Here is a 25042-nt window from a genome sequence, read left to right as displayed (position 1 = left end):
TGGGAGCATATATAGGCAAAAGGGCGGCGTCGGAGGGGCACCAGGGTGCCCTCACCACCTGGTGGCGCGGCCAGGAGTGGGCCCGCGCCCAGGTGTGGTGTGGGGGCCCCCTGACCCATCTTCGTCTCCCCTTCGGACTTCTGGAACCTTCCGTGAAAGATAAGATCGTGGGCTTTTGTTTCGTCCAATTCCGAGAATATTTCCTGTTTAAGATTTCTGAAACCAAAAACAGCAGAAAACAGGAACTGGCGCTTCGGCATCTTGTTAATAGGTTAGTTCCGGAAAATGCATAAAATCATTATAAAGTGTGAGCAAAACATTTAGGTATTGTCATAAAACTAGCATGGACCATCAGAAATTATAGATACGTTGGAGACGTATCACGAGGCAATGAGAAATGATCCTTTGGGCAATGCTTGTTGAGGCTTGTGAAGTCGATACACATACGAAGAGCTGTCGTATCTTTCTTTGGCACCATGACTGGATTAGCTACCCATTTAGCTTCCTTGAGCTCTCAAATAAAACCAGATTTGCGGAACCGGTTAACTTCTTCGCCAATAGCTTTTCTTTTTGGTTCTGAGAAATGACGTAACTTCTGATGTACATGTTTGGCTTTGGGGTCAACATTGAGGGCGTGCTCATCGAGTTCCCTGGGAATACCTGGCATGTCGGATGGTTCCCATGAAAATATTTCCCAGCGCTCACGGAGTAACTCGATGAGCGTGCTTTCCTATGCGGCAGTAAGATCTGCCGATGTGTTGACAGTTTTCTTCGGATCACAGGGGTGCACTTGATGCTTCTTTGCTTCCTTGGCAAAGTCAAACTCGTCGGACTTTGTGTTCCAAATGTCGGCAGGTGGCTGTGTATGATCGGTGACTACGTTAAGTGCATTAAGTTCTTCCCGGACTCCGAATTTGGAAGCGATCTTCTGGAAATCTCTGTCGCAGTTATCAGAACAAGAAAAACTCTCGTGAACAGTTATTGCTGTCCCATTATAGCCTGGCATATTTAGCTTCAAATATGTGTAATGAGGAACTTCCATGAACTTGGCGAACGCTGGCCTGCCGAGGCTGGTGTGGTACTGCGATTCCCAATCTACCACCTCGAACTCGAGTTTCTCCATCCTGAAGTTGCTGGGTACGTGTGCCGAAGACAACATCCAATGAAATTTGAACAACGGGATAAGTGGGCCGGGTTGGGATGATGCCATGGAAACCAGTGTCAGATTCTTTTAATATATCGACTGACAATCTCATTGCTTTCATTGTACTTGCAAACAAAAGGTTTAGACCACTTCCTCCATCCATGAACACTTTGGTCATATTGTATCCTCTGATCTGTGCTTCAAGGACTAGAGCAGCTTGACCGGGCCTTGGGACGGCTATCGGATGATCCGCTCTGCTTAACCGGATGTTCGGATCCGACCAATCGATATAATCGGGTACCGCTGCCATAGCCACTTCTGCATACTTTATCTCCCGTGAAAACTTCTTGGCCTCCCTCTTTGAAAAGCTAGTCTTGTGAATCACGTTCACTTTCCCTCGAGATGCAAGGTAAACTTCGGTAGGTATGTAGATATATTCGTCTGGCACATATTGTTGTTGTTGAGAATAATTGTAAGCCGTTGCTCTTCCTTACGCCGAACGAGCCTTTGCTTCCGAATCAAACCTTAGCTCTTCACATAGCTTCTGAATATCTACGAACTGCCGACAATCTTTGAGTAGATGCGTAGCCTTCTCGATGTTGTCTTTTGGGTCGATGTAAGCATGCAAGTAACATGGGGCGACAAGATGCTCCGCGGCTGGCAAATAAGGTGCACGGCTGAGATTCTTGCTTAATTGCACGCTATCACATCCTTTATCACAATGATGGAGGCGACTTGTAACTCGTTCTTCTGCTTCGCAACGAAGATCCCTTCGCCTCTTCTGTTGCTCCTCTCTGCTACCGAAATTCCTTCGGCTGCTCCCGTTGCTGTTCCCAGGCAAGCCCACTTAGGCTATCGGTGGGACAATAATTTCTGGAGCCAAAGTCCTTAAGCTTGATGCAGCCGAAGTTGGAATTCGAAGGAATCCTTTGGAATCAACGATGAAGTGGACACCGCCGAAGGTTGCATTCATATTGCTATGCAACCCCGAAGGAATCGGATGCGGTGCTTCAGCTCGTGGAGTGAACTCAAAGGACCCGCAACGAACCGAATTTTTTGGGCTTGAAGGTGTTGGTGAAGTCAGCACGAACGTTGCTGATGTGACCGGAGCTGCTGATGACATGCCTTGTACCGACAGGTTTCCCACAGACAGCGCCAATTGACGAGGGTGCTCCTCGGCAATGCCCACGTGTTGGGGCTTAGGGTTAACGGAATCCTGCAGGCTGACATGAGACATCTGATACCAAACAAACAGGGAGCGAGATTTACCCAGGTCCGGGGCCCTCCATGAGGTAAAACCCTTACTTCCTGCTTGTTTTATCTTGATTATTGAAAATATCGGGTTTACAATGGGGTAGCCAAAGGCTATGACTAAGATCTCGTCGAGAGGCTAAGATTTCTAATGACCTAGCTCTAGACTTGCGGTGAATCTGGTTGTGGTGATTGTGTGTCCCTCGGCAGACCCTCTCCTGTCCCTTATATTGCAGGCCAGGTCCCAAGAGTTCTGTCCGGGTTCGACTAGTTTACAAAGAGTTCTATGTCTAAACTTTACTTGTCCTTCGCCTTCTTGCCTTGTTCATGAAATCTGAACAAGTTATTGATTCATGAAGATAATTATTGTTTTTTATCTTACCTGCAAGTTGTGTACACATATCGTTGTCCGGAACCCGAGGCCCCAAAGTGACATCAATTGGGATAACCGGAGGGGATGTCTGTGATGTGAGGATCACGTGTGTTCATGGAGTGTTAATGCTTTGCTCCGGTGCTCTATTAAAAGGAGTACCTTAATTACAATAGATTCCCTTGAGGCCCCGCTACAAACGGGCTGGTAGGACAAAAGATGTAATGCAAGTTTCTCCTTGCGAGCACGTACGACTAAATAGGAACACACGCCTATGGTTACTTAGTACTTGGATGCTTTTATCATGGTTACCTGCAAATGCCCATGTCTTGCTTATTATATGAATTATCTTATCCATGCAGCGCCCGTTCATCTATCCCTATGCCTATAGTATTTTAATCCTGCTGTCTACTGCAATCACTGCCGTTGTTGTTTTTATTTCATTACTGTTGTTACATCACTACTACTACTCCTATAAAATTGTTACTACTAATAAACTGTTGCGAACAAGTCTATTTCCAGGTGCAGCTGAACAGACAACTCATATGTTAAGGTTTATAAATATTCTTTGGCTCCCCTTTTGTTGAATCAATAAATTTGGGTTTTACCTTACTCGAAGACTGTTGCGATCCCCTATACTTGTGGGTCATCAGGGGTCACCCAAACTTGGGGGTCAAGTTTACCCCATCGGGGACCCGCCAGCCACCATCTTGGAGAGGGGGCCAAGGCCTGCCCGCACCGCCGACCCCTATATAAAGGAGGGGCGCAGGGGGCAGGGAAATGCCAACCGTAGTTGCCATACCCTCCTGCTGCCCCTCTCCCTCATGCATGTAGGCAAAGCTCTGCACGCGGAGCTCCACCATAGCCTTCACCGTCGCTGCGTTGTTACCATCTAGATTCTATCTACCTCTCCACCCATACTTGTTGGATCAAGAAGAAGGAGACATTGTTGTGATGCACATGTGCATAACTCGGAGGCATCGCTTGTTGCATTGTTGATTGGATTGGATCGCAGAGAGAATGACTACATCGACTGCGTTAAATACGCTTCCTCATAGCGATCTACAAGGGTATGTGGATCTGATTTTGCTTCTTGCTTGCATATCCATAGATTAGATCCTGGATTTTCCTAGATTGGATCTTTGTGCTATTCGCATCTCGTATGTAGTTTTTGTTTTCTATGTTGCAAATCTCATCTTACCCCCCTCCCCCCGCCACATGGTGTAGAGCAACATGGATGCATTGGTGAAGGAGAAGAGGCGATTGAAGGCGATTCTGACAGCAATTACGCCTCCATTCTATCACCTGCAGCGGATTTCAGACTCTCTGTTTCATAATTTTGTATCTCGTCCTCCATCCATCTTTTGATCAGGGTCAGGACCATATTTACAGTTAGTTTATGTCAAGATGAATAGATGGATGACATCGGAAGCTCCAGGTGGTAGGACCCACCCATCACACGACATGCGCGGTCGCGCCATGGGGCCCATCTCGAGCTTACCCTAGCCTTTTTCTTCTAACCTTTTGCCACAATACTTCTATGGGTGAAATACTAACATGGAAAAAATCACAGGTACTTTTGAGTACGGTAAGGTCTATGAAAGTCAAAAGAATACAAAAAAGGTTTTTCCTTTCTCAAGAGTTATCACCAAAATTTAAAAAGGATATTTTGGGAAATCTTTGAAATCATTATAATTGAAGGAAATAAATATGTATATATGATTCAAATATGATATAATATATCATAGTAAACTACAAAGTATTGTAGGGTTTTGCATCAGAAAACAAAAAATTCTAACAAGCCCATCCCGTTTGCCCAAATCTATGTAAGAGTAATGCTGTAACGGAGATGGTTTTGATGACGTACCCTTGTGGACTGAAAGCATTTAATGTTCCGCTAGAACGCGGATGATGTAGTCGTACTCGTCGCCGCTCTCAGGGTCGAGTGCAGTCCTCCTGGTATGACGTCAAGTGTCGAAAGTATAGCACCTCGTCGTTTCTCAGCCATACAGTGCTCAACAATGCTTCTGTATCCAATCCACCATAGGTACGGAAGTAGATCTTCTAGATTCAGATCCCAGGTGCACTCCCGCATACTTGGTGGAGTAGACTCCCTCCGTCTGCAGCTCTTCGGGGAAGCACACGCGGGAGAGAGAAACACGAGAGAGGGGGGAGGAGAGGCGCGCAAAGGGGTCTCTCCTTTTCCTCAAGGGAATTACCTTTTTCTACTTTCCATCGTGGTTTCTCCTCTCTCCACATGCCCCATTATATATAGGGGCAAGGGAAGGGAAAAAACTCATGGCTAGGCAATGTGGGACTAAAAGCGGAGGGGATGGTCGGCTAGGCCAAAGGGGGGTTGGTCGGCTGGGCCAAACAAGGCCCTAGCCGCCCCCTCATTAGCCCATGGGGGTGGCCGACCACTGTATGGTCCCACATCGGGGAGGGGACCATTAAGGCGTTTTACTCCTTTTAATTAACAAATAATATATAATTAAATATTAATTCATTTAATTAATACATATTATGTTCTACTTACTTCCCGATGATCCAAGACACCCCTAGAACCACTCTGAACATCCTTCGGATTCTCCGAAACCCTTTCTTGTTCTCTCTTATCTTTTCTCAGATGTTCACAGTGAATCCAAAACCATCTTAGTTTTTGTTGAACACTTAAGCGTGTTTCACTATAGTTCTAGAACTACTCAGACATGATCGAGACGCCTCTCCGATCAATGATCACTAGGGGGTTCTAGAGAACCATAATGATCCATGTGTATTCTACGAATGTATAAATTCGTTGAACCGCAAATGTCGAGTCCCATTCCCTTTATTACTTCGATACTAGCACTCGTTCAAGACTTGATCATCGGTATCACCATACCTAATTCGATCTTGTTACCGACAAGGCCATTCAACTCATTCCCGTGTGATTCCATTCTCTTGACCTAGTCATGCTTTGCACAACTTGGAGGTAATCTCACCAAGTGGGCCCAGAGTATCTTTTGTCACGCGGATGAAAAAATCCCGCTCTTGATACATACGCCTGCTGACAACAACTCTGTGTGACTCCAAGTGCAGAGTGTTGTAGAAAGCGTCTTTCCCCCGCAAGGGTGACTTGAGGGTTTATCTCTAACTCTCGGGGAATCGGCTTAGAATATGAATTCATCATCTCCTCTTCTGGCAGCCTGCAAATTTTTTTTTTGCCTTGTGTCCCCAACTCCATCGTCTGGTGGTCAAGCACAAGGTTTAGTATTACTAATAGGAAATACAAGTGTAGAAGTAAATTCAAGTAAAGTAAACAACCTAAGTAAATTATATAATAGCAAACAAAGGCTAGTGGTATTTGGGTTTTTTGTGTGTGCATGTAGAGATTTTTTTTGTATTTTAGGATTAAATAATACTGGTAAATATAATGTAAGGTAATAGTGTTGGGAAGGTGTTTCTAGGGATTTCAAATGGACCGGGGTTCATGGGTTCACTTGTCTACTCTCTTTTTAAGTTGTAGTATGGACACTAACAATTCATCAATGACATAATATTGGTGGAACTTCAAAATGTGTTTTATAAGCATTCATATGGGCATTACGTCCTAACATAGATATGATGCACACATCTCTCTTATACTCCTCAATAAAGAAAAAACTCTAAAAAAATCTTGAATTAGGAATCAACAGACTATAGCCTTAAGTAATTTGACATAATGTCTGACTATCAAATAAGCTACCTTGATCAAACAAGATTAGCACACTGTCACATGATAATTATAGAACATGTATTCACTTTATCACAACTGAGGCAGGAAAACAAAGGTGAATACCATAGTAGATCTTGAATTTGTTGTCACTATTCAATCACTACAACCATGCTACTCCATCTAATCCACACTTCTCCCCACATATGTTCTTGCATACAAGTTGTATAAGAAAAAGTACTTAAGATCGGGGTACAAGATATGCATCTATCAATACATCTTACACATAATAGGTAACAATATCAAATTTCAATATCATGTAATAAAGATCCACCACATAGGAATTACATATATGACCATAATAATGTTGTGCATCTCATATGGTTCTACATCTATGAAGTACAAGAGAGAAATAGATCAAGCTACTACCACAAACCCGTAGTCCAGAGGTGGACTACTCCCTCTTCATCATGGTGATGATAGTGGAGACGTTGGAGAAGGTGGAGATCCCTCCGGTGGAGGCTCCAGCGGAGTTTTCCCCACCAATCTTCGGTGGTTTTGGCTCTATTTTGGTGTTTATGCGGCCTCTCCCCGAGGAAGCCTCACGAAGTCCTTTATATAGGGTTTTTAGGTCAGCCAAAGTTCATGGGCGAAAGAAACAAGCGAATCGGATGTTCGAGGTGGGAAAGAGACCAGGTGGCGCGCCCTCCCTAGCTAGGTGCACCACTAGGGGCCATTTGGTCCTCTTGGCCTATCTAGTGAGATCCAATCGCTCCAGATTCTTCTCTTTATTAAATATTGAAACCCCCAAAATCCTAGTTCTATTGTCGTGGTATCGTCACGGCATATGCCATAGGGTGGCTAAACGAAGTGGTTCCTGAGGGATCTCACGGCGGTATCCGGAAGCGGGTATGGGCACGAGCGACACGGCGACGTACCCAGGTTCGAGGCCCTCCGGTGGAGGTAAAACCTCTACTCCTGCTATGAGTGTATATGATGATCACACAGTACAGTGGTGCTCCTAGAGCTGTGTCCGGCTGGCCCTGAGAGGCTAAGGGAGATGATGATCTCTCTCACAGGGCAGCTCAGTAGGTAGGTGAAAGCAATAAAATGATCGATCCCCTGCACGAGAGGGGGTAGTGCGGCTTATATAGGCACCGGCACTTTACATATAAGACCCTATAGTTTACTGGCCGGCTGGGCCGGCTTCGGCTTCCGCTCCTTCCCGAGGCGGTGACGTCAGGAGTGGTTGGGGCATCGTGGCCTGTCCCATCCGGCTGCCACGGTCAGCGGTATGGAGGAGGTGTCCCTGTCGCCGTCAGCCACTGTAGCCGGTACGGATCGTCGTAAGCCCTGACGGCCTGTCCATCGCGCGGCACTATTGCTCCACAGTGCCCCGCGTTTTACGGAAGATGGAGTCAGCGTGGACTTTAGGAACCCGGATCACCAACCCGGTTCCTTCCAGTGCAAGACTCGCCAGCCTCGAGTCGGTCTGAGGTACCAACCCCAGTCGGATATGGCTTGTAGAAGCCGGCCCAGCTACAGCATTGGTGGCCGTAGCCAGGCCGACTAGGACCTAGAGCCAGCCGGCTTCCGGACCAGCCGGCCACGGCGCCAGCCGGCTGCACCTCAGCCGGCCTTTGCCGCGAGCCGGCCAGTGGCCAGCCGGCTGCTCCGCGTCCATTGCCCTACCCGGGGTCTTCCCCCCGACATTAGCCCCCGAAGCTGGCAAGGTCCTGCGCCCAGAAGGACCTAGGCAGGTTTTCCCGGCTTCTCGAGTATATTAGACGGCACTTGGAGGGGCCGACTGAGAATTTCCATTCAGCCGGCTGCGCCCTCATCCGGCTCGTTCCTGCCGGCTGCTTCTAGCCGGCCGCTTTTTACACTTGTGCAGTTTTTTGCTTTCTCGCGAGATCTGATGGCGCCTCCGCCTTGCTGATGAATTTTGGCTTGAGTGGAACTTTTGGTCCGGCTCCGGCTTGCGGCGCGCCGGGGTCTCCGCCGCCTCGGGTCCTGCGCCCGACTTGACGGGTCTGACGCCTGGCCCGGTGGTCGGTTCGTCTGGTCACATCAATGTTCCCCCGGATCCGGTGCGGTAGTGGGCGACGTGGTGTGGCCGTTTTCGGTAACCGTCGTGGACGTGGGAGGAGTTATGGCGCGGTTACGGCGCAGTAAATCCGGCGACGTGAGAGGAGTTACGGCCCACGACCGCCACTTGGAGGCCAACCGCCCGCGTCGGGTGGCTATAAATGCCGCGGGGGGGGCGCCCCGAGGCGGCCACTTGCCATTTCTTCTTCCTCGCACTCTTGCCCCCATCGCTATCCTCTGCGCGCTCGAGCTCGCTGCTGCTCCGGTGAACATCTTCCGCTGGCGAACTCCGGCGGGCGAATCTCCACCGATCCGCCGCCGCCACCCCGCCAATCCGGCGCCACGGGGCCGCGCGTCTCGACGGAGCGTCCTCAGCCGCCGCTGTCGCCGCCGCGGTCGCAAGGTTCTTCCTCGCCGTTCAGCCTCTCCTGGTCATCTTCTTCCTCGACCTCGTCAATGGCGTCCCCCAGTGGATCGTGGAGGGGCTCCTACATGCGGGAGGACGACATCGAGCGCCTGGTGCGCCTACGGCGAGTCCCGCAGTCGGTCATCACGCGGGTGCCCGGCGAGGAGGTGGAGCCCGAGCCGCGGCCCGGCGAGCGCGTCGTCTTCGGCGCGCACCTCGACCGCGGGCTGGGTCTGCCGGCTTCGCCGTTCTTCCGGCAATTCCTCGACCACTTCGGCCTTCAGCCGCACCACCTGCCGGCCAACGCGTGCGTCCTCCTGAGCTGCTTCGTAGTGTTCATGGAGGCTTACGCCGGCTTGTGGCCCGACATCGACTTCTGGAGCCGGCTCTTCTTCTTGAAGGCGCAGACCAACGACGGCCGCCTGCGAGCCTGCGGCGCCGCCTCGATCTACACCCGGCCTGGTACGCCTTTCCCCAAGATCCCCACCGTCGACTCGGTGAAGAACTGGCAAATGTCATTCTTCTACGTGCGCAACGAGGGGGAGCTCGTCGACCGGATCAACCTGCCGGAGTTCAATCCGGCTCCTCCAGTCGGCCGGATCAACTGGAGCCACAACGCCCGCTCGACGGACCAGAACGCCGAGGTGAACCTGCTCTGGGATCTCCTGGCGACAGCCACCGCTGGCGGGCTGACTGCTGAGGATCTTCTCTGCACCATCGCCGAGCGCCGGGTGCTGCCGCTCCAGATGCGCACCCACAAGATCGGGCACATGTCCGGCCGGTTCGATCCGAACCGGACGTCCAAGGTGCCGCTCACCAAGGCCCAGGTGGCCAGCCGGGTGAACCACATCACGAAGGCGAACCTGGCGGAGGACTGGAGCTACGGGCTGGTGCCCTGCGACAGGAACCATCCACCGGCGCGGGTAAGCTTCGTGTCTCTGCCATTTTCCGGCTTGCGGCTGCGAGGCCGACTTCCTTTTTCTTCTGCCGACTTCCGGCTATGCTCATGTTTTTCTGTCTTTCTAGGTTTTTGAGCGCCAGAACGCCGAGGACGGCGACCTGGCGATGAAGAGGTGGACGCCGGATCTCGTCGATCCGGCTGACCAAGCCGGCGACCATGCCGGCGACGACGACCTGCCGCAGGCGCCTGATCTAGGCGGCCAGGGGGAGCACAATCCGCCCCCTTCACCAGAACACCAGGAGGAGGAGGAGGAGGAGCCGGCGACGTCCGGCACGGGGCCAATCCCCGCCGTGCCTCTGCGCACGAGGCCGCCAAGCACCACGGCGACTTCGGCGCCCAAGGGCACGAAGAGAGCCGGCTCCACCGCCGCCGCGGAGTCGAGGGCGAAGAAGCAGCGCCGGCGGCAGCCGAAGAAGGTCCCGGAGCAGGCCGGGTGAGTTCTCTCTCGTTTTCTTGTTTGATTCCTTTTCTTTCCTTTTATGCTTATTATCTTTCTGTTTATCCGGCTAGGGCCCCTATCAAGTTTGCCCAGGGCGGCGGCTCCCGGCAAGCTCCGCGCGTTGTGTCGCCGCTTCCGCGCCAGAGGAGGGAGCAGACGCCACAGCCTTCCTCGCGCGCACCTACGCCGCCGCCGCCTGCGACAGGGGCTTCTTCCTTTGCCGTGCCGCTGGCCTCAGCGCCAGATCGCGGCACGCGGGTCGAGCCAACGCGGCAGCCGACGCTGGACGACATGTTCCCGCGCCGGACACCTCTTCTGGACCCAGCCGCTGGGGCCGGGCGGGGCATGCCGCCTTCGGCCGGGGGCCGGAGCCGGCGGGGCTGCTCCTAGGACTGGCGGCGCGGGGGCCGCGCCGCTGCGGCCGGAGCCGGCAGCAGGCCCACCGTGGTGGAGTTGGACGAGAGTCCGGAGGGGCGCCTGTGCGCCGGAGACAATCGGGCCGGCTGGGCCATCCGCTGCGCCCGGAGCGACGCCGCCGCCGCAGCCGACGAGGGACGAGCCGACCAGGCAGGAGCCGGCTAGGGACGAGCCGGTGCGCACGGAGGGCGCCGACTCGCGCGCGCTGGTGAGGACGGAGGGCGCAGCGGGCCCGTCTGAGGGCCTTCACGTGGCCAAGGGTGCCCGGCTGGTGGCTGTGCCGTCCGCCTCCGACTCCAGCTTCGGCTCGGCAGGAACCATGGAGAGGGCATGGCATCAGGCGAACTCCTGCGAGGTACTCAGCCGGGAGGGGCAGCCTGGCACGGCGCCCATGAAGATGCTTTTCTCCGGCTATCGGGCCAGCCTCAAGACCAAGGCCGCCGAGACCCTTGCCCAGCTGGCGACGCTGGAGGATGCTGAGAAGGTGTGTTTTCTTTTCTTTTGCAATTTTCTTGTCCTGGTAGCCCTCCGAGACGTGGGCCGGCTGCCTGAAGCCAGTCCAGGTCTTGTCTAAGCAATTGATTCTTTCAGACGGTTGAGGAGCGGCGCACCTTCTTGTACAACCAGGTGGTGACCAGCTACCACAAGGCTAAGATCGAGCGAGCCGGCTTGGCTCGCGAGCTGGAGGCTGTCAAGGGTAAGCTCTATGCTTCTTTCGACTTGATGTCTTGTTTCTTTTTTAATCTTGGTTGGCTGACATTTCTTTCCGGCCGCTCGCAGTTGAGGCCGCCAAGGTCCCGCAGCTGGAGTCGGATCTCCGAGCCGCTCGCGCGCAGTGCGCCGAGAGCGAGGAGGCGGGCCGATCCGCCACCGGCAAGCTCAAGCTGGCTGAGCAGGAGCTGACACGGCTGCGCCTGCTGGAGAAGAACCACATCACCGAGCTCAACTCCCTCAGGGCGGCGGAGAAGGAGAAGGTGGATGATCTGAGCCGGCGGCTGTCGGAGGTGGAGAAGCAGCGGCTTGCGCTGCAGGAGGAGGTCACTGCCAAGTCCACGGAGCTGACGGCTACCGCCAAGCGTTGGACCGATGATTTCAGCGCGCTTGATCGCGGCTTGGCGGGTGAGTGCATCTTTATGTTCCTTCCCTTTGCCGGCTTTCGGCTGTCGGCTGCCGATTTTCGTTGGTAGCCGGCAGCAGAAACTTCTTATTCCTTCGCTACCCTCGTCTTCGGGCTGGCGGCAGTCGGTTCTTGCCGGCTGCCGCCAGGCTTTTCCTTTTGGTTTAGGACTTCGAAAATTTGCATTTTTCAGCTTATTTCGGCTTTGATGGTTTCTGACTTGCTTCTTCTTCTTGCAGCGGCCTTCCCGGAGACGCAGGAGGCGGCTTTGGCAGCCGTTGGCGTCGCACGCGATTCCAGGAGGCGGGAAACCGGCGAGGGCAGCTCGGAGTACTTCTCCATGGAGGACCATCTGGCGTCCATGGCTGCCCGCATCGAGCCCGTCACCAAGCTCGGCTGGGAGCTGCGGAAGGCGGCCGAAGAGCTGGTGCCCATGCTGTGGCCTGGGGAGGCGGCGCCGCAAGACATCTCCGGCCTCATCTCTTCGATGGAGCGGGCGCCGGACCGCTTCCTCGACTGGAAGGAGTCGGCCACGCGCGCCGGCGCCGACATGGCGCTGTCCTTCGTCCTCTCCTGGTACAACGAGGTGGACCTGGGGCAGCTTGAGTTCCGGCGAGCTGGCGTGGAGGACAAGCTCCCGGCCGAGCTCAAGGCCGCCCGTCTTGCTCGAGCCAGCACCATCGCCGGCTTCGTCGACAAGGCCCTCTTCGTCGCGGACCCGAACCCTCCTCCATCCGATGAAGAATACATGGATGATGAGGAGGCGGAAGACGTGCCTGAGGACGACCCGGCCGCCGGCTCCACTGATGCCCCTCCGGCTTAGATTTCCTGCTTTTCAGTTGTTCTTTTGCAAGACAGTTTATTAAATCCCCGGGATGCCGGGTGCAGATGTAAGACAATATTATCGCCTTTTAATTATGCCACACTTTAATGTGTTTGTTAACCAATTATGTGCCGAGTTGCTTTCTTTCGACTCGTTCGCTTTTTCCCATCCGCCCCACTCTTTGGCTGTGCCCTTGCCGGTCGTACGTCCGACTTGCGGTCCGTCGCCGGGTCAAGAGCGGGCCGCTGGGTGAGGCCGATAGTATTTCAGTCGAACGGGCTAAATTCGGCAATCCGGCACTTATGGGAAAAGTTGCAAGTCAACTCGCTTTTACTCTTTCCCTTAGTCGTTTTTCGCGTGCCGGCTCACTAGGCCTTACTCCCGCCAGCCGGACAGCCGGGTTGCGGTCTGTAGCTGGATCGGAAGCCGGCTGTCGGAAACCGGATCACGTTACTGAGCCGACCGCGTGAGAGGGTTTAAGCCAATTGGCGAAACAAGGTAAAGTATGCGAAAAACTTGTCGGAAACGGCGCTCTTGGCGCAAGCTTTTTCATAACTCACAAAGGGGATACAAGGGATACATACATTCCTGCTCTCATGCGTAAAATGGGCGGAGTAACCTGACATTCCAGGGACGTTTAGTCTCCTCGTCAGCCTTGTCCGGCTTGTTTTTCTTAGCCTCTTGGGCATCTATGAGATAGTAGGAATCATTGCCTACCGCCTTGCTCACGATGAAGGGACCCTCCCATGGGGATGACAGTTTATGCTGTCCGGCTGTCCGCTGGACCAGCCGGAGCACTAGGTCTCCTTCTCGGAATGCTAAGGGCTGGACCTTCCGGCTGTGATAGCGTCGGAGGCTTTGCTGGTAGATGGTAGATCTAGACTCAGCCAGCAGCCGGGCCTCTTCGACCAGGTCGACTCCATCTTCGCGAGCTTCTTTGGCTTCGGCTTCTGTGTAGAGCTTGATCCTTGGCGCGTCGTGCTCGATATCAGTCGGCAGGACGGCTTCGGCCCCGTATACGAGGAAAAATGGTGTGAAGCCGACTGAGCGATTTGTCGTTGTGCGTAGGCTCCACAGCACATTGGGCAGTTCTTCAATCCAGCAGCCATTGTTCGCTCGAGCGGCTCCACCAGCCGGGGCCGGATGCCGGCTAGGACTAAGCCGTTAGCCTTTTCCACTTGTCCGTTGGACTCGGGTGTGCCACAGAAGATAGGGCCATCCGGATTCCCATTTCCCGCAATAGCGAGAGAAGATGCCTTGGGAGAAGTTGGTGCCGTTGTCGGTGATGATGGTGTGGGGGTAGCCGAATCTCACAATGATTTCCTTGAGGAATGTGACGGCTGTGGACCCGTCCAGTTTCTTGATTGGCTTGGCTTCGATCCACTTGGTGAATTTATCAATCATCACCAAGAGATGTGTCATGCCGCCTCGCGCTGTTCTGAATGGGCCCACCATATCCAAGCCCCATACGGCAAATGGCCATGTGATGGGGATGGTTTTCAAGGCGGAAGCCGGCTGGTGTCTTTGCTTTGCGAAGCGCTGACAGCCGTTGCACTTCTTCACCAAATCTTCTGCGTCTCTGAGCGCAGTCGGCCAGTAAAAGCCGTGCCGGAAGGCCTTGGCCACTATGGCTCTGGATGAGGCGTGATGTCCGCACTCTCCTTGATGGATTTCCCGTAGGAGTTCAATCCCTTCAGCCGGCTCGACGCACCGCTGGAACACCCCACTTACGCTGCGTTTGTACAGCTGGTGGTTGATGATGGTGTAGGCCTTGGCCCTTCTCTCAATCTGCCTGGCCTGGACTCTATCATCAGGCAGCACACCGTCGGTGAGGTAGGAGAGGAATTCTTGTGCCCATGAAGGTGCGCATCTTATCTCGAATACGCTGACCAACAGGGCCTCCTGCATGGGAGCTTCCGGATTCGACTGCATGGTCGCCGGGTCCGGCTTGCTAGCCGGCGGGTTCGGCTTGCTAGCCCCCGAGTTGGGCGATGAAGCCCCCGGGTTGGACTGAGAAGTCCCCGGGTTCGGCATGCTAGCCGGCGGGTTTGGCTTGTTAGCCCCGACTTGGGCGATGAAGCCCCGGGTTCGGCTGAGCAGCCCCCGGGTCAGCCGGCACGAATATTGAATCCGAGTCCGGTGACGGTATGATGGACGGCTTCTTGAGAACCGCCAAGGCGACACCCGGCGGGATGGCTTGCCGGGTTGAGCCAATCTTGGATAAGGCATCAGCCGCCTCGTTGTTTGCTCGTGGCACGTGGTGGAATTCGCAGCCGTCGAAGAAGCCGGATAGCTGCTGGACATGGAAGCGGTACGAGGCCATATTGGCGTCCTTCGCGTCCCGCGCCGCGGATGCTTGCTTTGTATGACCAAGTCGGAGTCGCCAAAGCAAAGTATGCGACGCACGCCAATCTCCTTGGCCAGCTTCAGCCCATGAATGAGCGCTTCATATTCCGCCACATTGTTGGATGCGGCGAAGTGGATCTGCAGGACGTAGTCCAGCCGGTCCCCCTTAGGAGAGGTGATGACGATGCCGGCTCCCAAGCCGTTGCGCATCTTCGAGCCGTCGAAGTGCATCTTCCAATGCGTGGAATCCGGCACGGGCGGCAAGTACCGCATCTCAGCCTGGGCCGACGAAGAAGTCCGCGAGGATCTGCGACTTGATGGCTGTGCGTGGCTCGTAGAGGATAGTGTGGGCGGCTAGCTCCAGGGCCCACTTGGCAACCCGGCCGTTGGCGTCCTTGCTGCCGATGATTTCCGCCAAAGGCGCTGTGGCAACCACCCTGATGGGATGTTCTTGAAAGTAATGCTTGAGCTTCTTGGCCGCCATGTAGACGCCGTAGGTGACCTTCTGGTAGTGGGGGTAATTTTGCTTCGACTGGGAGAGCACTTCGCTAAGGTAATAGACTGGGCGCTGAACCAGCTGCTCCCTGTTTTCGGCTTCTTTGCGCTCCACCACCAGGACAACGCTAACCACTCGGTTGGTGGCTGCGATGTACAACAGCATCGGCTCCATTGGAGCCGGCGTTGCAAGGATTGGCGCGGTTGAGAGCACGCGCTTCAAGTCACGGAAGGCCTCATCCGCCTGCGGTGACCAGACGAACCTGTCCGCCTTCTTCATTAGTTGATACAGGGGCAGTGCCTTCTCCCCCAGCCGGCTGACGAAGCGGCTCAAGGAGGCCAGGCAGCCAGCAAACTTCTGGACGTCCTTGAGGCACTGCGGCAGTTCCATCTTCTCCAGGGCGCTGATCTTGTCCGGGTTGGCTTCGATCCCTCGCTGAGAGACGAGGTAGCCAAGGAGCTGGCCAGACGGCACGCCAAATGTGCACTTGGCCGGGTTGAGCTTCATCCGGAATCTTCTCAAATTGGTGAAGGTTTCTCTCAGGTCATCAAGGAGGGTGATCGTCTCCTTGGTCTTGACAACGACGTCATCCACGTACGCGTGAACGTTTCTGCCGATTTGATCCTGCAAACACTTTTGCATGCACCTTTGGTAGGTGGCGCCTGCGTTTTTCAAGCCGAATGGCATAGTCGTGTAGCAGTAAGCCCCGTACGGGGTAATGAACGAAGTCTTTATTTGATCAGCCGGATTCAAAGGAATCTGGTGGTAGCCTGAATAGGCGTCTAAGAAAGACAACAGTTCACAGCCGGCAGTCGAGTCTATGACTTGATCTATGCGCGGCAGGGGGAAGGGGTCCTTCGGGCACGCCTTGTTTAGGCTGGTGTAGTCGATACACATGCGCCAGGAGCCGTTCTTCTTCAACACCAGGACCGGGTTCGCCAACCAGTCCGGGTGCAGCACTTCCATGATGAAGCCGGCAGCTAGGAGCCGGGCGATTTCTTCACCGATGGCCTTCCTTCGTTCTTCGGCGAAGCGCCTGAGAGGCTGCTTCACCGGCTTGGCTTCAGGCCGGACGTGGAGGTGGTGCTCAGCCAACTCCCTCGGCACACCCGGCATGTCTCTTGGGGTCCATGCGAAGATGTCCCGATTCTCACGGAGGAAGCTGGTGAGCTCGCTTTCCTATTTCTTGTTCAAGCCGGCACCGATGGTGACGAACTTGTCCGGCTGCGCCGGGTCCAGGAGGATCTTCTTGGTGTGGTCGGCCGGCTGGAAGTGAGTCGTCCCAGCCGGGTTGCCTGCAGCCGGCATGTCTGTCTGCGCGGCTTTGGCGAGGGCAACGGCGTCGTGGATGAGCTGCTTCTCGGTGGCGATGACCAGCGTCTGGGCCATCTTGGAGCTCTGCGTGGCGCAGTCCATGGAGCGGCGATAGTCGCCGGCTACGGTGATGACCCCCGTGGGGCCAGGCCGCTGCATCTTCGGGTACCCATAGTGGGGCACCGCCATGAACTTGGTCGTGGCCGGCCTGCCCAGAGCGCGTGGTAGGGACTCACGAGGTCCACCACCTCGAACTCGATTCTTTCGGTGCGGAAGTGATCCGGCTGCCCGAACATCACCTCCAGCGTGATCCGGCCGATCGGCTGGCAGCAATGGCCTGGCACGATGCCGTGGAAGACGGTGGGGGTGGGGCGCAACTCGGCCTCCTGGATGCCCAGCTTGCGGGCGGTGTCGCGGTAGAGGATGTTGATGCTGCTGCCGCCGTCGATGAGGACGCGCGAAAAACGCACGCTGCGCCGGGTTGTGCCGATGATGGGGTCGAGGACCATGGCGTAGCTGCCCGGCTTCGGCAGGACAGCCGGTGTGTCACGGCGATCGAAAGTGATGGCCAGCTCGACCGGTTTAGGTTCTGGGGGACCGGCGGTATGACCGCGTTGACCTCGAGGGAACGGCGCTCTTGGCTCGTCCTGTCCTCGGGCTCGGAGGTGAAGATGATGTAGGCGGCGTCTTCGGCCAAATATCGGCCGGCATGGTGCACTTGGTTAGCCTCGTGGTGCTCGAGGTTGGCGTTTCTGCGCCGGCTGGGCCACCGGCCCGCCGGCTGGTGGAGGCGGGGGTGGAGGCGGTAGGGGTTCACCGCTTGTCGCCCGCTTCATGAAGTGGCGATCGCGGGTGGTGTGGTTGGAGGGGTTCTTGCCGCTGTGGTACTTGCACGGCGAGTCGAGCATTTGCTCAAAGGTGTACTTCGGCTTCCACCGCCGGTCTTGCTTCGGGCGGCGGCTGCCGCCTGCGCGTTGTCCGCCACGGCGGCTACGTGGGCGGAGCCGTACCGGCGGTCCGGCTGGTCGCTGTGACGCTTGCCGCGGTAGTTGTCCCGCCGGCTGCCATGCGAACCGCCCTCGGCCGGCTTGTGCTCAGCCGGCCTGTTGTTGTCCCGCCTTGCTGGAGCCGGTGAAATGTCAGCCGGCGCCTTGCCGGCTTCCTCTGCCAGTGCGTACTTGTCGGCGATGGCCATCAAGGCGGCCATCGACTTGGGGTCACTGCGGCGCAACTTGTGCCACAGCATGGTGTTGGGCCGACAGCCTCCCATGAAGAAGCTGATGGCCTGGATCTCGTGCACGCCCTCGCAGGAGTTGCGCATCTCGCACCAACGCGTCGTGCACGCGCGATCCGTCTCGTCGGGGCCCTGCTTGCACATCTCGAGCGCTAGGGGGCGACCCGGCCGGCGCTAGGTGCCGGTGAAGTTGCTGATGAAGGCCGCTTCGAAGTCAAGCCAGCCGTTTATGCTGCCGGCTGGCAGGTTGTTGAGCCATGTGCGGGCGGAGCCGACCAGCATCAGGGGGGAGTAGCGCACGGCCCAGCGCTTGTTGCCTTTGGCGATGCCGACTGCGGTGGAGTAGTCCTGCAGCCAGTCCTCCGGCTTGGCGGTGCCGTCGTACTTGGGGGTGTCGCGGGGGAGCGTGAAGCCTTCGAGCGTGGGCTCGTTGGCGATGCGGGGCCCGAAGCACTTTGGGCCGGCTGGAGCTTCTTCTTCCGCAATGCGGGATTCGACCAGCCGGTCGAGGCGATCTCGGGCGTCGGCGGGCTCGATGCGCGGGCCCAGCCGGGAGTGTGCCGGCTGGCGCGCGCCGCTTGCTTCTGGAGCCGCTCGGTGATGTCGGCGGGGCCCGGAGTCTTGCTCCTGGTTCCGGCTTGGAGGGGGCCGGCTGCGGCTGCTGCCGCTCGGCTGCTGGCTTGGCCGGCCCGAGCTGTGCGTGGCCCGGGAGTCATGGCGCCGACTTGGTCCTGGGGAGGCGGACTCGGCCGTGTCCCTGGCGCCTTCCCTGTCGTTGCCTGCAGCTCCACGAGCGTGAGAAGCTCTGGGGGCATTGACATACCTGGGGTCGGCGATCTGCCTGTTGGCTGCGTTAAGCAGCTCGGTCACCCGCCTGGTCTGGCGGCGTAACTCTTCGCCTTCAAGGCGGTTCAGCTCTTCTGCGGCGGCTTCTGCCGCGCGCATGTTCTTGTCGGGGGTGTTGTAGACGGGTAGCTCCGCGGACGGAGCCGGCGAAGGAGCGCCGTCGCGGGCGATCTCAGCGCCAAGGTCGCGGCCCCTGCGGCGGATGTGGCCAGCTCGGCTTGGCTCGTCGCCGCCTGGAGTGAGACCGTGGGCGCGGTTGTACTCGCGCCGGGTGATCTCCATCTGGCGCTTAGCAGCAGCCAGTTCTTCGGTTTGCTTGAGGAGGAGCTGGCGGTGCGCCTCCAAGTCCGCCTCGACGGCGGTGGGATCTCCGCCAGGCGTGAGCGGGGTGCTCAGTTTTGCCCGGACTGCATCCAGCCGGGACGGTGGTGGTGGCGCTTTCGGGCCCGAGCCGGAGGCGTTGGGGTCGACGTTACGCTCCAAGCCGGGGCCGCGGGTGCGCGGGTTCTTCTCGGGGAGCTCCTCGCCAGCCATCATGACTTGCACGACGGCGGGGCTGGCGGGAGCGCTGCTGCCGGCTCGCGGAGGAGGGCTAGCGCAGCGCAGCACCTGCCGCGGGTAGCGCGGCGGTGCGATGGTGGCGACGTAAACGTCGAAGCCGCCGAAGGAGATGACGCTGCCACCGGCCGGGAAGGGCCGGTCAGCGAAGCAGCCAGCGTTGTCGCTGACGCAGTTGAGGGAGCCGAATCTCCAGATCAAGCCTGAAGCGACTCGCTCGCCGGTGGTGATGGTGAGGCCCGTCCGGATGAAGACACCGGCCGAGGATGCTGAAGGCCCCACGGTGGGCGCCAAATGTCGTGGTATCGTCACGGCATATGCCATAGGGTGGCTAAACGAAGTGGTTCCTGAGGGATCTCACGGCGGTATCCGGAAGCGGGTATGGGCACGAGCGACACGGCGACGTACCCAGGTTCGAGGCCCTCCGGTGGAGGTAAAACCTCTACTCCTGCTATGAGTGTATATGATGATCACACAGTACAGTGGTGCTCCTAGAGCTGTGTCCGGCTGGCCCTGAGAGGCTAAGGGAGATGATGATCTCTCTCACAGGGCAGCTCAGTAGGTAGGTGAAAGCAATAAAATGATCGATCCCCTGCACGAGAGGGGGTAGTGCGGCTTATATAGGCACCGGCACTTTACATATAAGACCCTATAGTTTACTGGCCGGCTGGGCCGGCTTCGGCTTCCGCTCCTTCCCGAGGCGGTGACGTCAGGAGTGGTTGGGGCATCGTGGCCTGTCCCATCCGGCTGCCACGGTCAGCGGTATGGAGGAGGTGTCCCTGTCGCCGTCAGCCACTGTAGCCGGTACGGATCGTCGTAAGCCCTGACGGCCTGTCCATCGCGCGGCACTATTGCTCCACAGTGCCCCGCGTTTTACGGAAGATGGAGTCAGCGTGGACTTTAGGAACCCGGATCACCAACCCGGTTCCTTCCAGTGCAAGACTCGCCAGCCTCGAGTCGGTCTGAGGTACCAACCCCAGTCGGATATGGCTTGTAGAAGCCGGCCCAGCTACAGCATTGGTGGCCGTAGCCAGGCCGACTAGGACCTAGAGCCAGCCGGCTTCCGGACCAGCCGGCCACGGCGCCAGCCGGCTGCACCTCAGCCGGCCTTTGCCGCGAGCCGGCCAGTGGCCAGCCGGCTGCTCCGCGTCCATTGCCCTACCCGGGGTCTTCCCCCCGACATCTATTTTACTTCGTTTAGGTTAGTAAAAGTAAAATAATAATACACAAAACATGGTTTTCCTGTCGTGCAGAGTTATAACCCAAATAAAGGGATAATTGCTAAATCCCCAAAACGCAATATAAAACATGCATATAACATCATATATGTTTCAAATATATGTTAATATGTGTCAGCAAACTACAAAGTCCATCCATGCATTTTACATGCATCAACGCCTCAACCCATCGCTTCAGAATACAAAGTGTACACCTTTATGATCACCCAGTTATGGTGTGACGGTTGGTGCAATCATAGTAGCCTCCAACAATGTTGTCAAAATCGCGATTCTAAATCAGAACATAACCTCTATTATTGTAGGATCAGAGATGGTAGGATCTTAAATTTTAGAATCATAAAAAGTTAGATTCTACTTAACAGAATCGTTGAATTGTTGCATCAAGTTTTGGTTGCAAACTCATAGAATCGCATAGTAGAATCATGATTCTGACAACTATGCCCTCCACTTACAGTGATTAGATATGATCTCACATTCTAAGGATTAGGTTACTATGCTTTCTTAACTATCGCAATGTGTATTTTGTGACTTGATACTGTTGCAATACTTATAGTTAGATGTTCATCATATCATTTACCCAATGATATAACCCCATTTCCAATTGACGTATATGTCCATGATTGGGAAACCTCGATCATCTGTTGAGCAATTAATGAGCTAGTTTCATAAAGCTTGCTAGGAACACTGGGTTGTTTACATACCACACATGCACCAATGTTTCCGGTTGATATAGTTATAGCATGACATAAAACTTATTGTGAACTATTGATATATAATAATAAATACTCTCTATTATTTGCCTCTAGGGCACCATATCCAACAAGTACATCGATACATTTTACATGTATCAACATCCCCAAGTATAACCTATACTTATCGTCGAGCATAAAGTTGATAAATAAACATGGACTTTGGAGTTTGCTGACAATACAAAAAGTTTAGTATGATCATTTCTACTCTATGTATGATAAATCATTCACAAGTAAATAATAACGAGAAATCATCATATGAAGTAAAATAGATAACATAACCTTTAAGTATGCAATAAAATAAAATATCATGCACTAAATTATTTTTTCAAGATACCAATGGACAATGTTGCAAACTTGTGTTGAAGTGTAGAGCGCATGTGGGTGATATGTGCATTTTACATCATCCATATTGTTACATATATGATTAATTTTCATTGATATTTTCCATCATAAATCATTATTTATGCATTTTTAGTTGATTACCGGGACTTTCCTACAAAGTCTCTTTCATTGGTATTTAATTTCTGGGAGGCAGAAAACCTCCTTTTTGTATTTTGTTGTGTTAGGGACATTCCGACACCTAAATATCGAAGGAAAAAAACCTGATCAATTTTCCACCTGGAGAAGGACCGTGGGCCAAAGAAGCACGCGAGGGAGGCCACGAGGGCCAAAATAGACAGGTGGCACGCACCCCCTGCCTACGCGCACCACCTAGGCTCGTTTCGCCCTCGAGCATCGCCTTAGCCTCCCCTTTATACAGATGCCTCCGTTTCGCCAAAAAACCTAAGCCATTTTTCCCGAGATTTATGATGTGGCGGTGGGGGCGAAAGTCCTCTCCTACTCTGGGAGAGGGAAGATCCTGCCACACTGGTGCCTTCGTTGAAGGGGAAATCGACGCCATCGTCACCACCACTCCTCCTGGACATAGGGGGAGGCATCTCCATCAAAATCTCCATCAACACCATCAACACTATCATCACCACCATCACCATCTACGAGATTGACTTCATCCCCCTCACAGGTTGTGTTTGATTGAACCCCGAATATTATTAATTTAAGGTCTAGTTGCATGTTTGTGATTGATACTTTGTCTTTATTTGGTGGAGAGATTATATATTCAAATTGTGTTGTAATAAGTATGCCTTTGGTCCATATCATGTTTGAAACTTTGAGTAGTTCCCCATGTTCATGAGGGTATAGGATTATTTGGCTATGATTCTATATGATGTGCAATGATTATTTGGTCAAGTTTTTATCATTTATGTTGTTCTATGATGGTTTTATGAGACCATCGACTGCCTATTACTTCAACTATATGGGCACATATGGCTACACTTTAATATAATGAATGAGTGTTGGAATGGACGGAATGACAGAAACCGTGTTCCAATATTTTGAGTTGCATTAGAGGGGTTTATGTCAAGGACCAATGATCTAATTGCTATGGTGGGACATTTATGTCTTAATGAATCTTATAATTTCACATGTAAATGGCTCTAGGACCCATCATAAGGGGTGCATTTGCTCATATCTATGGCTGCACCTAATTTAGGCTCGGCCCCTAAGGGGATGAAACTTGACAAAATATTTACCATGTTGTGTAGAACTCTAAATGATAGTAAATCTAAGCCGCCCCCGGGAACACTTGTCACATATAAGCACACACACACACTTAAGCGTGTCCTCTTACTGCATAGATGATTGAGCTTTCTCTCATTGAGAGCATTTACATATTGCTATTTACTTTCCATCTTTATTTTGTAGCAAACTATACACCCAAAACACCAAAACTAGTGCATTCTTATTATTGTTTACTTGTCAAATCCGCTAACCAATACCTTCAGCTCCTCGTGGTTTCGACAACCTTTCTTATTTAAAAGTACTACAATTGATCTCCTACACTTGGGAACCATCAAGACAGTTTTCTGGCGCCATTGTCTTGGGAGCGTAGCGCTATTGGTAAGTGGCTTGGTAAGCAAGCGTTTACTATTTTTACTACTTTTTATGTGTCTCATCATGGGTACTTCAAGTCGTGATGCTATGCGCTTAACTTTCTGTGAATATGTTCGATCTGTTAAGGATAATACTGAGAACCCCCCTGAACCAAAAGTGGCATATCAAATTCCTATTGGTATTGCCACAAGAGAGCTATGGAACTAACTTTAACAAAGGATAAAAGTCAAACTACTATGGTACATTTACATGCTATTGAATATATGTGCTCTCTACCTGAATTATCTGGTATTCATCATGATGAAGTGAACATGAAATTACTATATGTATCTCTTTCTGGTGATGCTCGCATATGGTTTAGATCTCTGAATGATAAATGTCATCTTGATTGGGAATGTATGAGGAAATCCTTACTTTAAATACTACAATCCTAAATAAGCTTATGACGATCGTTGTCATATTTATAATTTTTGGCCTCATGTCGGAGAAAGTATTGTTCAAGCTTGGGGGAGTCTTAATGAACTCATCCTTAAGAATCCTCGTCATGGTATTCCTGATAGTGTTATATTGATCAATTTCTATGTGAGGCTACCCCAGCATCATAGGGATTTTTGGGATAATTCATCTAAAGGGAGTCTTACTAATAGAACTCAACAAGAAGCAAGGGATTTATTGGATACTATTACTAATAATACCGATGCATCGCATCTTGATAAAGGTAACGAATCTCGTTTTGAATATGAATATGCATGTGTAGCAAATTTCTCTACTACTATATTGTTTGAAGAATTAAATAATAGGTTTGGGCTTGATCCTCATGTGTTGGTAGAAGTTACTAAATCTTTTGCTAACCAATTGAATGTTCCTAAAAATTGTTTTAAAGTTTATGTTGAACCTCTTAAAAATTCTTCATATGTTTCTAAAGATGAGAAGCAGGTAAAACAGGCATCATCTGTCATAATAGAATAATATGTTCAAACTCATCCATATCCAAGGAGAGTGAAGGAAAATTTACTCATCATTGTTGCAAACAAGAGAGCTCGAAGATGTCATGAACCATATGAACAAATTGATATGCCGAATCAAATTTCGGCCATTGAGGAATTAAATGAAGAAACTCCTTGTGATGTCAATTTATGTGAAGATTCCACTAAGGCAATTCAAGGTAATACCACTAAAGTTGGCAAACCCATTAGATCATGTGATATTGGAACTTCATGTTATCATGGTCTTTGTGATATTGGAGCAAGTATAAGTGTGATACCATATTCTCTATATCTTGAAATCAAGCCTAACATTGATCACATACACATGGAAGAGATAAGTACAGTGTTTCAACTTGCTAATAAAGATTACATTTGTCCTTTAGGTAAGGTAAGATATGTTGAAGTTTTAATAGGAAAGATTAAATACCCTGCTGATTTTATGGTACTTGGTAGCTCTCAAGATGCATTTTGTACTATTATATTTGGTAGACCTTTATTACATAATGTGGATGCTCAAATTAGTTTACCAAAGGATAAAGTATTCATTAAATGTACTAGTGAAAGATTATAATTTAAATTTTCAAAGTTTACTGATAAGTATTTAGAAAAAGA

General features: G+C 52.8%; 2 protein-coding genes across 2 annotated transcripts; both read left to right on the top strand.

Annotated features, from left to right (window-relative positions):
- Nucleotides 1–9288: 9288 nt before the first annotated feature.
- Nucleotides 9289–10681, top strand: LOC139830889 (uncharacterized). The gene is made up of 2 exons (XM_071819660.1): nt 9289–10344; nt 10422–10681. The coding sequence occupies exon 1, from the start codon at nt 9289–9291 to the stop codon at nt 9982–9984; it is 696 nt and encodes a 231-aa protein (XP_071675761.1). The 3' UTR covers nt 9985–10344; nt 10422–10681.
- Nucleotides 10682–10972: 291 nt separating this feature from the next.
- Nucleotides 10973–12707, top strand: LOC139839071 (uncharacterized). Its single transcript, XM_071829118.1, has 4 exons — nt 10973–11251; nt 11359–11464; nt 11548–11886; nt 12124–12707. Exons 1-4 carry the CDS (start codon nt 11087–11089, stop codon nt 12705–12707), a joined length of 1194 nt encoding a protein of 397 aa, XP_071685219.1. The 5' UTR covers nt 10973–11086.
- Nucleotides 12708–25042: the final 12335 nt, after the last annotated feature.

Source organism: Lolium perenne, chromosome 4 (genome assembly GCF_019359855.2).
Source record: "Lolium perenne isolate Kyuss_39 chromosome 4, Kyuss_2.0, whole genome shotgun sequence".
In the NCBI taxonomy this organism is placed as follows: Eukaryota; Viridiplantae; Streptophyta; class Magnoliopsida; order Poales; family Poaceae; genus Lolium; species Lolium perenne.
This window is presented reverse-complemented; position numbering and strand designations above follow the sequence as displayed.